At 50.4% G+C, this 13,332-nt stretch overlaps 1 protein-coding gene across 3 annotated transcripts in view; it reads left to right on the forward strand.

Annotated features, from left to right (window-relative positions):
• The window catches only part of PPP2R2B (protein phosphatase 2 regulatory subunit Bbeta), a 102,852-nt gene that overhangs the window by 66,420 nt on the left and 23,100 nt on the right, over positions 1-13,332 (forward strand). For all 3 annotated transcript variants that reach the window (XM_013175779.3, XM_048057036.2, XM_048057037.2), the window contains 3 exons: positions 7,799-7,896; positions 9,700-9,865; positions 11,920-12,032. In XM_013175779.3, coding sequence (XP_013031233.1) covers positions 7,799-7,896; positions 9,700-9,865; positions 11,920-12,032 — 377 coding nt within the window. The remainder of the gene's footprint in view (positions 1-7,798; positions 7,897-9,699; positions 9,866-11,919; positions 12,033-13,332) is intronic.

Raw genomic sequence — 13,332 nt, forward strand, 5'->3', positions numbered from 1 at the left:
GAGGTCACAAGTCCCCTTTGTGGCCTCGATTCTCTGCCCCAGCTCAGCGCTCTGGCTCCCGGTCAGTGCCCAGCCTCCAGCGCTGCGCCCAGGAGCTTCCTGGTGGATGGGGCACAGGCCGGGCGCTGGGGTATGGGGCATGGGGCTGCCCAAGGCACCACTCCCAAAAGAGACCTGTCCCTCTGGGGGAGCAGCCAAAGGGGAAGGAGATGCAGAAATGAGTGGTGAGGCTCAGGTCCTTGCTGCTCGTCCTGCCTGAGCATTGGGCAGGTGTCGCGCTTCCAGTAGGTGCATGAAAAAGTAGAGGGAGAAAGGAATGAGAGCAAAGCTCTGTATGTCTGGAAGGAGCTGTATAGCCAGCATTGGTTTATATCCAGGGGGATTTTTTTTCAGATTTTGTTTCTGCATTTTTATCTCCTGATTATTACTATATGATGCATCTCTCAGATCTTCCATGACTGCAGGTAGACACATCCTTTTGGCTTCAGCAGGGCTCTGCCAGCTTGTTGTCTGTCCTACAAAGTAAGAGAAAAAGCACCTATTTGTCACTTATATTTGGGAAGGGAAAATCTAGGGTCGTTTTATGCAAAGACATCTCCGTTACAGTTTGAACAATCTGCTAAGAGTATTACCAGTTCTAGCTTTTTGGGCAGTAAACACAGTCTGATGCAGAGGCTGGGCACATCTGACCTTAAACCACATGGTGAGGAATCAGGAGGTGCCTTCAGCTGCCGCACTTGTCCCCCCCTGGCCAAGTGACGGTGACCGAGCACCAGGACTTGGAGGCCTGGGGCAGATGAGCGGGCTGAGTGAGGTGTCTGTAAGAACGGATGAGCTTCAGGGGGAAACCATGAAATGCAACATGGAGATGTCAGCTCTGGGTCTTGCTGGATTAGAAATAGCTAATTTTGCAGTTTTGTGACTTACTCATTTGTGGATCTCAGACGCAAGCTCTGCTATTCACAATCTTGCCGCTCTAGCCAATTTATCATAATGATGCTTACAGTAATGCTCTTCCTGCCTCTAAGACATTTTCTCTGGGGTTCACAGAGAACAAGACTTTGCAAACATATCTGTGTATGTCATAGTCCTGCCATGCAGATGGAGAAGAGCAGTGCACAGGAAGGCTGTGTGACTCCCGAGGATGCAGAAGGAATGGGAGCAGAGGCAATGAAGGAAGACACGATCATGTGTTGACTCATGCATCCTCCATCTCACGCTGACAGTGCCCTGACACACCTTTGGCAGCGAGCATGAGGCTAGTGACAGCACTGCTGCGAGCCCTTGCAGTGAGACTCCCCGCGTGTCTCCGGGCTGCTCTCGCACTGCCGCGCTGGGAGCGTGCATGGCAGCGTGCCGCTGGTAGGGCTTCTCGGCCAGCACCTGCCAGCCTACCTGCCAGGGTGTCCGACAGCAGGCTCTAAGTGTTGTAAGCACAAGACAAGTGTGTTTCTAACAAGGTAATGAAAAATTTTGGATCACCCAGTAAAGCTCTTGCTGGTAAGGGTTGCTGTAACGTGTACCTCAGCTGGAAGGGGTATTCTTACCATGCAGGCAGATTTTTCCCTGTCTTTCCTGGCTTTGAACCTCTTCTTGGCTTACTGTGCCACGCAGAGCACCTCTTTACAACCTTGCAGCCCGTTGGATCAGCCCTGTGGTGCCAGTAGAAGTTGCATGCGCAGCTGGCGATGTGCAGTGGGCTGCACCATTCTGCCCTGGCAGAAATCATTCTGCCCCTTGGGAAGGAGTAGACTTTGAAAGAAGTGGTGAAAACTCAGCAATTCTGTGCAAGAGAGGCCCTAGAGAATGATGCCAGGCAGAGGGGAGGTGCAGGTGGTCCCCGCCTCCCAGGGCAGGTGGGACAGAGCACGGACAGGGCACCAGGAGCAGAAATGGGGTGCCTGGACCCTGCACATGGGCGAGAGGGGTGTGCAGCTGCGGGGATCCAGCTTTTGGCACTGACTTCAGCCCTCTGGTTTTGCCCTCTTTCTGTTTAATAACTGGCTCGTTTCCTCTTTACCTGGAGAATGCGCCTTCACGCGACAAAAGAATAGGGGGAGGGGGAAACCTGCTGTTGAGCGTGTGTGTGTGCCCATGTGTGTGTGTATTATATATTTCCTATTTTTCTGATAAAGCTGCACCACTACAGTGAAAATCAAATCCAGTCTTCGATATTTTTAGCATGAAAGCGTGAAGGAACATTAATGCTCTCAGAAAGGGAGAGCTGCGGGCTGGTGCTGCTCGGAGGGGAGGGTCTCCATGGAAACAGTTTTCTTTAAATTCCTCGCATTCGGGGCACTGAGCATGTAGGGGACAAGGAAGGAAACGAAAAAGCAAAAAAGGAGAAGCTTTTTTCCTTTTTGTTGTCACAAAACTACTGTAGGAACCTTAGGAGAAATGGACATAAATTATTGATCATTTCAATACACATAAATGCGAATTTTAATAAATAATTGCCTGGTCTTGTCTCTAGCACAGCGGGAGGAGATTAGCAGGCGGCAGCCTGTAACCAGCCAGCCTGCGCCGGGGCCACAACTTTGCCGCGAGACATCTTTGACGAGGGTCTGGTGCTACACTCTGCTGATGCATTTTGATCTGTTTAAAGCTCCTTCCTTTTTCCCGTGGGAGGTGTTTTCCCGTGTAATGCTGGGCTGCAGTTATCACTCAGAGGTGTCGGGGAAGAGCAGGAGTGCAGCCCACCTGTGTCCGCGGAGAGGTCCCACTGCTGTGGGTGGGCGTTGGATGGGGCTGGTGCTGGGCGGCGAGCAGAGCTCTCCGGTGTCCTTCACCAGCCTGCCCACGGCTTGCACAGCGCGAGGCATGCCAGGTGCAAAAACTGTTTGCATAGCCAGATTTACACCCGTCTCTCATAAGAAGGGAGAGTGCGGGTTTGGGGTTAATTTTCTTAAGGGATGAAATCGTGCTGTTAGTCAGGTTCTGCTACCGAGCTGCAGGAAGGCCTGGCTGCCGGCAGGAGCGAGCCGCCTGGCTCAGGGAGCCTGCTCCTGGCTCCCCATCAGGTAGCAGCCACGGTCTGAAGAACGTCTTGCTGCAGCCAGGAATTTAATTCCTTGAAAAACCAAGTGACCTAAAAACAGTGGCTGGTGATGGAGAAGATTAAATAGTGCAAAGCAAGTATGTTTTCAGTGGTGTAATTTTAGAAGGAAAAAAATACCTCCTAGTGTGAGGTGCACATTAACACTGCTCTGGGTGACCTTTACAGACCCTGGGCTGCTGCGGCAGCTTCTGCTTCAGGTCTGTCCCCGGCACTTTCTGCGGGTGACACCCCTGCTAACGTGGGGCTCGGTGGGGACGCTGTGGTGACACGCACCACCCCGGGGGCCACCCGCCACCTGCACCGCTCGGCGCGTGCCAGCCGGCCTCAGGTGCTCTCTTTTCAGTATTGCTCGAGGTGCGTTTCTGCTGTTCAGGTGTCCTCGGGCACTCGCGGGCAGCTCCACAGGGATGCCGGGAGCTCCGTCTCCGTCCTCCCTGCAGCAGGCCCCGCGTGCACCCCCCGGGGTGCGGGGAGCAGTGCTGGGGCCAGCTGCTGGGCTGCCGCGGGGCCTGCGGGCTGCCTGAGTGCACGACAGCGTGTTTGGGTGCCTGCCCCGAGAGAGAAACGGGTGGCTGGGGAGGGGGGGAGCTAAGTACTTAGCAGAGGACAGGTGAGAACTAGTATTACAGTTATAAAACGTTGCCTCAAGTGTGCCTGTTAAATACATTGCCAACTGGAAACTGTCATGAATGAAAACTTCTGCCTGAATTAGGGTTTACCTCAAGCTGCTGAACTGGATTTGGCTCCAAACACAAAATCTCTCAGTGCTTAAGCATTTATTTTTATCTGCGAGACCTATCTGCAGCTAGGGATGCAATTGCATGTGAGAACGGGAGACATCTTTCGGGATGTGTTTTTCTTACGTTTGTTGTACCCAGCATCCTTTCTTTGAAATTGCAGATTGGTTTCTGATTCTACAGGATCCTCAAATTTTGGAGCAAGTCTATGCAATTTTGTAGCAGCGTGGGTGAGATGTGCCCTGTCTAGGTAATCATTGTCAATGCTTAACACGTGTTGAAAATGCACTCCCCCTCCTGTCCTTTGGGAGGCATTCACTGGGTGGGGTGACTGTATGAAAGAGAATTATGTCAGATGGATGTTTTGTTTGCTGAAGTTTTACTGGTTTCCTTTCTAAGCTCCTTGCTTCAACACAGCTTCGTTGCAAAGGCTTCCCTCATCCAAAGAACTTCATGGGTCCTTGCAGCTCTGGCCAATCAGTCAGGCAAATCTGAGATGACAGAAGTGGGTGGGAACCAGAGAGATTTGTTTTCCTAGTAGAAGGGGTGCAGGAAGCTGCAGGCTCCAGCACCGCACTATGCACATGTGGGGGCACTTGGTCACACCTTTGCTTTGCTTTCCATAACCCTTCCGGATTCTCTCTCAGGGCCCAGCTTGGATGCTTGGCACTTTTTCCTTGCGTTGTTACATCTCTGGCTAACTCCTGTCCAAGTCATCATGCAGGAGGGTAACTCGAGGGTGGAAGATGCTGTTGCATCTAACTCGGTTTTGCAGTGCAGAGGGTGTCAGATAACCCAGCTATTTTTGCAAGTATTGTTCCTACCTCCCCCCACCCAAGTCTCCAATAAATCTTTGAAAGAGCAGGCTTTTTTGCTTGGTTTTTTTTTTTTTTTTTTTCACCTTGGGTCTCTTGGTTGCTTCTGAACTGTGTTGGGTGGAAATGGTAATTGGCTGTGCATCATCTTAGCTGGTGCATTGATGCATTGTAAACCTGTTGGCAGCGATGTGATCTGTTACAAGAGGTTTTACGTACGTGTAGATTGTATTGCCTAAGGGATACCAGAAAAGGAAGAAAACAAACAAAAACCTTCCATGACCTGTTTTTCTAGTTGCAAGATGGGAATGATATTTAACCAATAATTCAAACCCAGTCAAGAGAGGATTAACAGGTGCATCTGGAGAAGCTCAGGAGCCATTCAGCAGCTTGACATTAACCCCAAAAAGACTGAAATTCTTAAGAGATATTATCATTCCTTTGTGGTGCATCCAACTCCACTGCTGTTAGCCTGGCTTTTCACCAGTGCTAGCAAGAATAGTCTGGCCCTTCTGCAATGCTTTTCAACACTTTCATTAATGTTATTAACAGATGGTTAAAACCTTTCTGGCAGATTTTGCTACCCACAAGTGCAGGCTGAGGCAGAATGGCTCCAAGCAAGAGGACAAAGTGCTTCACCTAGAGCTGTCCAGCACAGACAGCTCAGCCCTGATGCACTCCCCAGTTCTGTTTGTTCAGGTGGGAATGTTTGCCACTAGCCCCCTTGGGTTTTGTCTCCGCAGTGACACCTCTGTGTGCAGGAAATAATCTTCTTAAGCTATTCACAGCAGCCAAATGTTGTAAATGAATTAAGACAAACTTCAGAATGCATTCGCATATCATTAGAAATATGCTTAATGCTGGAGAGATGGGATAATACAGGGAAGAGGAATGAAAATTAATAGCAGAAGCGTGGAGTTCGTTACTCACCTGCCTGCTGCCATCTGGACTTTCACAGCTCAGCAGACGTGGTGGGCTTCTTGCACATCATCAGGGCAGGGTGGATCCAGGGAGTGAGTGGAGATGTCCCCTTGAAGACATGAAAGTAGTGGGCAGCGTGAATAAATGGAAGATGGTCTCTGCCCCAGATTTCTCACCCACTGGTCCTCACATGCGTCTCTGGCACCATCCTGGGCACGGTGCGGCGTGGGGCTGTACAGGGGGCTGGGGCATGTAGCTGCGGTGCCAGTGGTGCTTTCTTTTTGCCAGCACCAGCAATTATTTGCTCACTCTGAAGGGTTTATGAAGATCCCAGGTATCGCAGTTACCCTGGAGCTGTGGCAGGGTGGCTGAGGGTTGCAGTTATGGATGGAGCCATCCACGAGATGGGATCTGCCATCCAAAGGAGCCTGAAGGCTCATGGTTTTGTACAATTGCATTGTTGAAGTGTGGCTGAGTGATTGCTCATCACCGTTGTTTAGGCCAGCGCAAGCTTTGAAAGGACTTTGGGATATAAAACCTGGAGGAATTAGGCCTGCTACTTGGCAGAAGTAATGTACGTGGGTATACCGATGTCGTCAGGCTGCTCTGGTCCGAGATGAGGGGCAAAACAGCTGGAGCGCTTGCTGCGCTGGCGGGCAGCCCCGGGCTGTGTGGTTGCTGGGGGGAGCTCGGAGCTCTGAGACCCCCATGGGGCTGCCACAGCCGCAGCATCGTTTGGCGACGAGCGGCGCGGAAGGCACGGGCCATACAGAGCACTCGCAGCAGCTGCAGAAGCCTGTGCCAGTCTCTGAGTCTGGGTTTATGTCCTTTTCTCCTTGTCTTTTCTAATCTGCTGTAGTGACTTTCTAATGGGTGCTCAAGAAGGATAAAGATCACAGGAGGGAGAAGAAGGGACAACTCAGGCTGTGTGTTTTAGATATTTCTCGCACTGGCACATGGCACAGCTAATAAGCGAGATAACCGTTATGGTGCCCGGAGTGCTCTGGAGGGTGCACAAGGGGCACGCAGTCCGGGCAGCACCAGTGGCCTGGCTGTGTGGCCGTGTTTGCGCACATAGGTGTTTGCACACACAGACGTATTTGCTCACACAGCCAGCACACGGGGTCTCCCTGCTTCTGAGGGGTGCAGGAGGCTTCATCTGCAGGCTGTACAAATCCATGGGTATGGGCAAATGAGAGGGGAATAGAAATGCAAATTCTGTCAGCCTTCCTTGCAGGAATGAGCTGGCTGTTATAATAACTAAGTGCCTTTCATTGCAAAATCAATCTTGCACCAAGTACTGGGTCTCTGAGACTGCCTTCATTTTTCCCTACCCCTGCTTTGTGTTTGCTGAATGCTGCGCTTGAAGGCAGTCAGTGACACCAGTTGGGCAATAATTGCCACAGAATTAACCTCTGACATCCTTCTAAAAATAGCCCTAATAAATCCAATCATTAGCAGTTCTCCTGCCCGCTTTGCCTCAAGGGTAAATGCTGCAGATTAAAGCGTTTACAAGCCACAGGTCTCTGAGCATTTCCTCACCTCTCCCCTTGCAGTAACCTCGCACCTGCCCCTGCGGGGGAGTTTTGTGCGCTGGTGGTGACAGCGGGCACCAGCCCTGTTCCAGGGGAAGGTGAATGGTGAGAGCAGGGTGGCTGCTGGGTGAAGGAGGAATGAAAGGCATCGCTTCTGTTTGTCCTGACGGACCCGGGGAGATTCAGCAATGCACAGGGAAAAGTGGCACCATCAGTGTGGTCCCTCAGGCTGCTCTGCCCAGTGGGTTAGGGCGGCAAGGGTGAGGGGTCCTCACCTGCTGCAGTCCCCTTCTCTCTGCAGGTGAAGCCTGAGGGAGGAGGGGGTGGCAGCGGTGCCAGCCCAGCGTGCACGGGCGAGGACAGCGTGGAGCCGGCCGGGCGCTGCTCGCTGCCGTGCCCCTCGGGGCCTGGCCCCCTCGCGGTGCGGGCGGCTCTCCTGAGCGTGCCGTGGGGGTCCCAGCTCCGTACCCTGCCAGCCTCCAGCACGGCAGGGATGGGAAGTAGCCCCGAGTCAGATCAGGCCTGGGGTCATGCCCCTCTGGACAGCAAAGTTCCAAAATTCTGTGTCCATTGTTATATACAACAGAAAAACTGAGACTTAAGGAAATTTCACAGGGGAGACAGAGTGCTGACAATACACGTTGCCTTTAGCTGCATGGGGAATGGCGCTTTTTAGATGCCTGTGAAAAGCCAGTCTACAGTTACTTAAATTGTCTTTGTCTTTCTTTTCAGCTGACATTATCTCTACAGTTGAATTCAACCACACAGGAGAATTACTAGCAACAGGGGACAAGGGGGGTCGGGTTGTAATATTTCAGCGTGAGCAGGAGGTAAGTGCGAGTGAATGCAAAATGCCCATTTTATCCTTTTAAAAGAAGCTTCCTGCTGTTTCCTAATCTGTATGCGTCACTCTTAACCTCAGTTCTCTCCTGGCAGACTCAAAACCGAAAAGTGACTATTATCAGAAGCAGGATCTTGTAAAACACCCTAAAAAACCACATGGCATTTCCTGCATCCTTTGAGTCTCATTGCAGCTCTATGCAGCATGAAGTAGGTCGGAGCAGGCTGGTGCACAAAGTACCTCCAGCCATGACCATGCCATTCGCAGACCCAGCAGCGCTCTTGGAGCCCCTCTCTTCTCATCCAGGCTTCGCAGGTCTGGTGAAGTCTCCCCCCTTCTAGGCCAGGGCTGGGCTTGTGCCCTCAGCTATGAACACGTGGGAGCTCAGCGGACAGCAGGGGCCCCCTTTGACCCTCTGACCCCATTCCTGCTGGTGTTCTACCTGTCTGTGCTTTGGGGTATTTGTTGAGTTTGTCATGGGGGCCCTGCATTGGAGCACAAATCCCTCCAGCAACACCCTTTACACTGCCAGAATCTGAGGAAAGCATAGTTGGATCAGTGATCACGTTTTCCTTCCGAAACACTTCACTGGAGGAAATTTTGAGTTCTTTGTTAGAAGTTTTGGGTCACAGTCTGTCCAAATTCCTGCAGGAGTCACATTTGCACTTGGTGTTCAGTGTGAGACTGAAAGGCTGCTGCATGTACTGGTGGTCCAGCTGTGCACAAAATGTGGCTGGCGAAGGGGAGCTGTCATGGGCCCTGGCAGCCTGGAAGGTCTCCCTGCATCTCCACAGCTGTCCAGGGTGGTTGGTCTGGCATGGCTCACACGGTGCTTCGCAGCCTGATCTGGACGGAAGCAAAGCTCCCTTTGTGGGCGGTTTCTGAAGGTGGAAAGCGACGAGTGAGGCCTGGACATAAAAAATGTTGTCCAATGATGGTTTAAATTTTTCTCAAAGTTGTAATGTTCACACTATTTCTGTATATGCTGGATGAACGGATAGGTTAAAGGTTACATGCATAGACACTTCATCTGCCTTTCCATTAGTATTTCTCATTTATCTCTCATTTTATTATTCTACCGCTTTTCTTGAACTTTCCACTTCCTAATATCATGCAGGATATATTCTATTCACCTCCTGCCCTGAAACACTACTCTGCTCCAGGAGACAAATGGGATTTTACCAGCCCAAACACATCATTTGCGTGCGGGAAGTTAATCTGCACAATAGTTTTCATTTAATTACCTCAGCCCCATTCAGAGCCTGATGCTGTAAGGTTCACTGCATGGGATTTGGAGATACACAATACCTTTCGAAACTGAGCACTGAGCCATGTTATACAGTATTAATTCTTGCAGAGATTGTCTCCTTTCCGTGATTGTTTTATTCTTGCTTTATATTTGTGCGTCTGTGGGGTGGATTCTCCTTATTCTGTGCAAGTGGAGCGATCCCGGTGGTGTCTCTGGCGCTGGTTTCAGCATGCCGGTTGGGGTTAGCTCGCTGTCAGCCCTCGTTGTTCCTTTCAAGTTTCTCCCGGAGGTGACCGGCATGGGGGCTCTGCTTGCTGTGGGCGCAGCGCGAGAGCAGTGCCCCAGCCTGGCATTGCCGGCGTGCTGGAGCTGGCACAGCAGGAGGGTGCTGCACGGGTCTCAGCTTGGCTTTCTCACCTGAGCTGCTGCGTGTCACCGCGGTGAGGTGCTCACTACTGTGCAACAACCTTGGAGGACAAGAGAGTCAACAGAATATTTTCTCTTCTCCATGTCTTAAATTTCTCTTTATCCCCCTTCCTGCAGAGCAAAAACCAACCCCATCGCAGGGGAGAATACAATGTTTACAGCACTTTCCAGAGCCACGAGCCAGAGTTCGATTACCTGAAGAGTTTGGAGATAGAAGAGAAGATCAATAAAATACGATGGCTCCCACAGCAAAATGCAGCCTATTTCCTGCTCTCCACCAACGGTACGTGACCATGGCCGTGGCTCCCCCAGCCCTGGAGAGGCAGAGGGAGCTTGTCTGTAATGGTTCTGCTGGAGAAACATGTTTTTTTAAAAAATGTTGACTCACTTCACAGCAAACACCAATATAAAGAGGGTAGCAGGAACCCGGCCAAAGTGTTCTGGCAGAGCCTGATCCTCGTGCACGAGCTTTTGTCTTTATTTCACAGCTTTCACTCACTGCAAGGGAGTGAATCTTTTCCCACTGCTGACAATTTATTTTTTTTATTTCTTGGTTTTTGGAACCTGGGAACTCTTTGTGTTTTTGGTGGTGGTGGTGGTTTTTAAAGAAAAAACACAGATGATTTGTTTGAATTTGCGTTCAGCTCAGCAGTTTCGTGTTATGTTCAGATAAATATCAGGAGAATCCAGGAATATTACTTGGGATGAATGGGACCTTAAGATGGATGTGACTTAATTACTTCAGGGGAAAAGAAGGGGTCTAATTATCTTCCATAACCAACTTACTTTGTATTGTAGAATTGACTCTATTGATCATTATAATAAAATTCAAAGACTTACTAAACTCATTTGGGGGGAGAATCATTGAAATGCAATGAAGATTAATTATAGAGCATAATGTTCTGTTAACTGAGTTTTTAAATAGTTTTTTGATTAACAGGGATATTATCTTTGCATTTGGGATGGTGTTTCGTATACTAGCAGGTTATCAAAACAGCTCTTTGTAAAATATTCCCATGTTATGCTGTTTCTTTTTGTTCTTACTCTTAAACTAACATTATATATAGAAACACCCTGAAGTAAAGTGGGTTAATAAAAACAAAATTAATGGCAGTCAGTTGCAATTGCTGTGTAAAGGGGAAAATTAAGATGAATTATATAGTTATGTATCAAACCTGTTGGAAGTGATGATAAACTATTGATGGAGTCTGCCGAGAGAGGAAAGAAAGCGCCATCATTCAGTGTGAAGACCACCTGGAGGACTTTGTGGCGCAGGATGAATGGGATGCCCAAAGGGGACGGACTGGGGCACTGGTGGTGAGGGAAATCAGGGCTGCTTTCAGAGTCGATAATAGATGCTAGAGTTGGTTCAGTTTCTGGATGGGGAAAGTCACAAGTGACTTCTGAATAAATTATATTGTGATTTCACCTTGCTCTGGGAGTTTCCAGGAGAGAGAGAGCTTACATTCCCAAGGACTTGCTTCTTCAGAATTCTGCTGTATCTGCCAGCTTGCCTCTAGCCTTGAGTCATCTATTGCTCTGTTCCACTCTTCCCATGCTGTATTTCTTGCTTAACCTACATTAGAAGAAAAATTAAGTACGTTGAAGCATTCTGTGCCCAATGAGTTTTGTCAGCTCCCTGACACTCACCCTGTAGCAGCGCAAGCACTGCTGTGGCTGGTGACCCCCATACCTGATGGGGCTAACCTAAACCAGGGTAGCCCCGGGGACGCTCCCACCCCTCCTCGTGTGTTTTGTCAGGGTGTGCAAGGCGGTGGCTCGGCAGGTGAGTGGAGACAGGTGCGTGCAGGCACGCACGGCTCGGCAGCAGAGCAGAGCTGGGCAGGCGTGCATGGCGCTGCCGGCCGCGGGGACGCACAGCCCAGCTTCCCCGCGCCGCTCGGGGCCCTGCTGTTGTAGCCAGTGCCTCGTCACCTCCTCGTGCAGGGCTTAGCGAGACCCCATCGCTCGGTATGTTGAATGCCGGCATTCAAGGCATAATCTCCGAGGCTGCCTGCCTTGGGAAATCGCTTTTCATATTATTTGTACGTTAATCTGATGGTTCTATTTTTTTGTTCAATCATTTTCTTATGTATGTAGTAAGTGCACAAGCTGTTGTCCAGCAGGAGTATGAAAACAAAAGTTCTCAGGGCAAAGTGCTGTGGTGACAGTTGCATTTTCTGGGAGGGTTTCTTTCCATGTAACTGTGTTACTTTCAGTATGTTAAAGATGAGGATGTGGCAGACTTTCAACTGGGAAGCCAACTGACCTGGCCTTACCGTTCCTGTCAGATGTTCCTCTGGGAGCAGCCAGGCGTAACTCTGTCTTCTCTCCCAGATAAAACTGTGAAGCTATGGAAAGTCAGTGAGCGAGACAAGAGGCCGGAGGGATACAACCTCAAGGATGAAGACGGACGCCTCCGAGACCCCTCCATGATTACCACACTGCGGGTGAGTGAAGTCAGGCCAGGATCGTCAGGAAACCTTTCTTTTATGGGCTTGGAAAAAAATCGCAGCCAGTGCTACTTGTGTACAGCAGTACCAGTAACACCGCGCTGGCTTGGTGGGTCTGGCGTCTGAGGGCAGGGGTGCTGGCTGCTGTTTCAGTCGCTGGTGTTCTTGCAGGTGCTGCTCAGATGAGGATGGAGCAGGCGTGTGGTGCCGGGGTGGTGTGGGCACTGGGCAGGCACACCGCGAGGCACTCTGTCTCGCTGGGTACCCCGGTGCTGCGGTCACTGCCACCATGCTACCCGTGCCTGTCCTGGCCGGGGGACAGCACCCAAATGTCTCCCCCTCCATGGCATTTGCAAGCACAACCTTGGCTTCTGCAGCATAAGTACCTTCTCTAAGTGAGTTTTCCTGCCAACCTATGTAGATTAAAACTGGCCTCCTAAACACCCAAGGCTACATTTTCCATTTACTGCAAGGGAGTTGCATGCACAAAACCCATTAAACCAGCCATCCCTGCGCCCTGGGAGTGCTCCCATGTTTGGGAGCGCTGGAGAGGGCAGGCACAGCAATGCTGCAGTGCTCATCTTCTGGGCTTGCTGTGCACTCTGGGCCTTGGGAGATGATTGCACCAGGTGAGCAGCGTGCCAGTAAATTTGCTCTTCCTCCCAGTGCTGCCCTGCTGTGTCTGTTTCTGATCTTTAATTTGCATATAAAGAGCCAACTCTGGCCGGAGGCAGTGCGTGGCCCGTTAATTCAATCAGAGCTCGCCCGTGCTCCGGGAGCTCCGGCTGCTCAGGTCCAGGCAGCACAGAGACCCTGTAGCCCCGTGCCCTGCAGGAGCAGCCCTGCCACGAGCAGGTGCCCCTCTGACGGCTGGGAGAAACCTCGCTCCCCTCTGCTTGATATTCAGAGCAGAAACAGAAAATTGCTCCTTTAACCTGTAGGCGTAGAAATTCCAAATATTCAGTAATTTTGTCACGGCATTAATCAGGCCATACTAGCTTGTCATTTATTAATATCCTGTCAGAATTTGCATTTTAAGTACTCAGGTTTTGTATTTATATATATAAAGTTGTTGGTATGATTACCCTTGGCTCACTTTTATAGCTTCCAGTTTCATTGCAGATTAAGCCTTTGAGAACCCCAGACAGCTGGTTAATTCTCGCCTCCGTACTGAATTGCTCCAGGGGCCAGCAGGCATTTTTCCTTACAGAGCAAGAAAACATTTTATTTCGTGTATATATGTATCTGCTGTCATGCTTCAGGCAGCATTTCCAGATTAATACACTGTCACCCAGAC

This window comes from Anser cygnoides, chromosome 14 (assembly GCF_040182565.1).
Source record: "Anser cygnoides isolate HZ-2024a breed goose chromosome 14, Taihu_goose_T2T_genome, whole genome shotgun sequence".
NCBI lineage: Eukaryota > Metazoa > Chordata > Aves > Anseriformes > Anatidae > Anser > Anser cygnoides.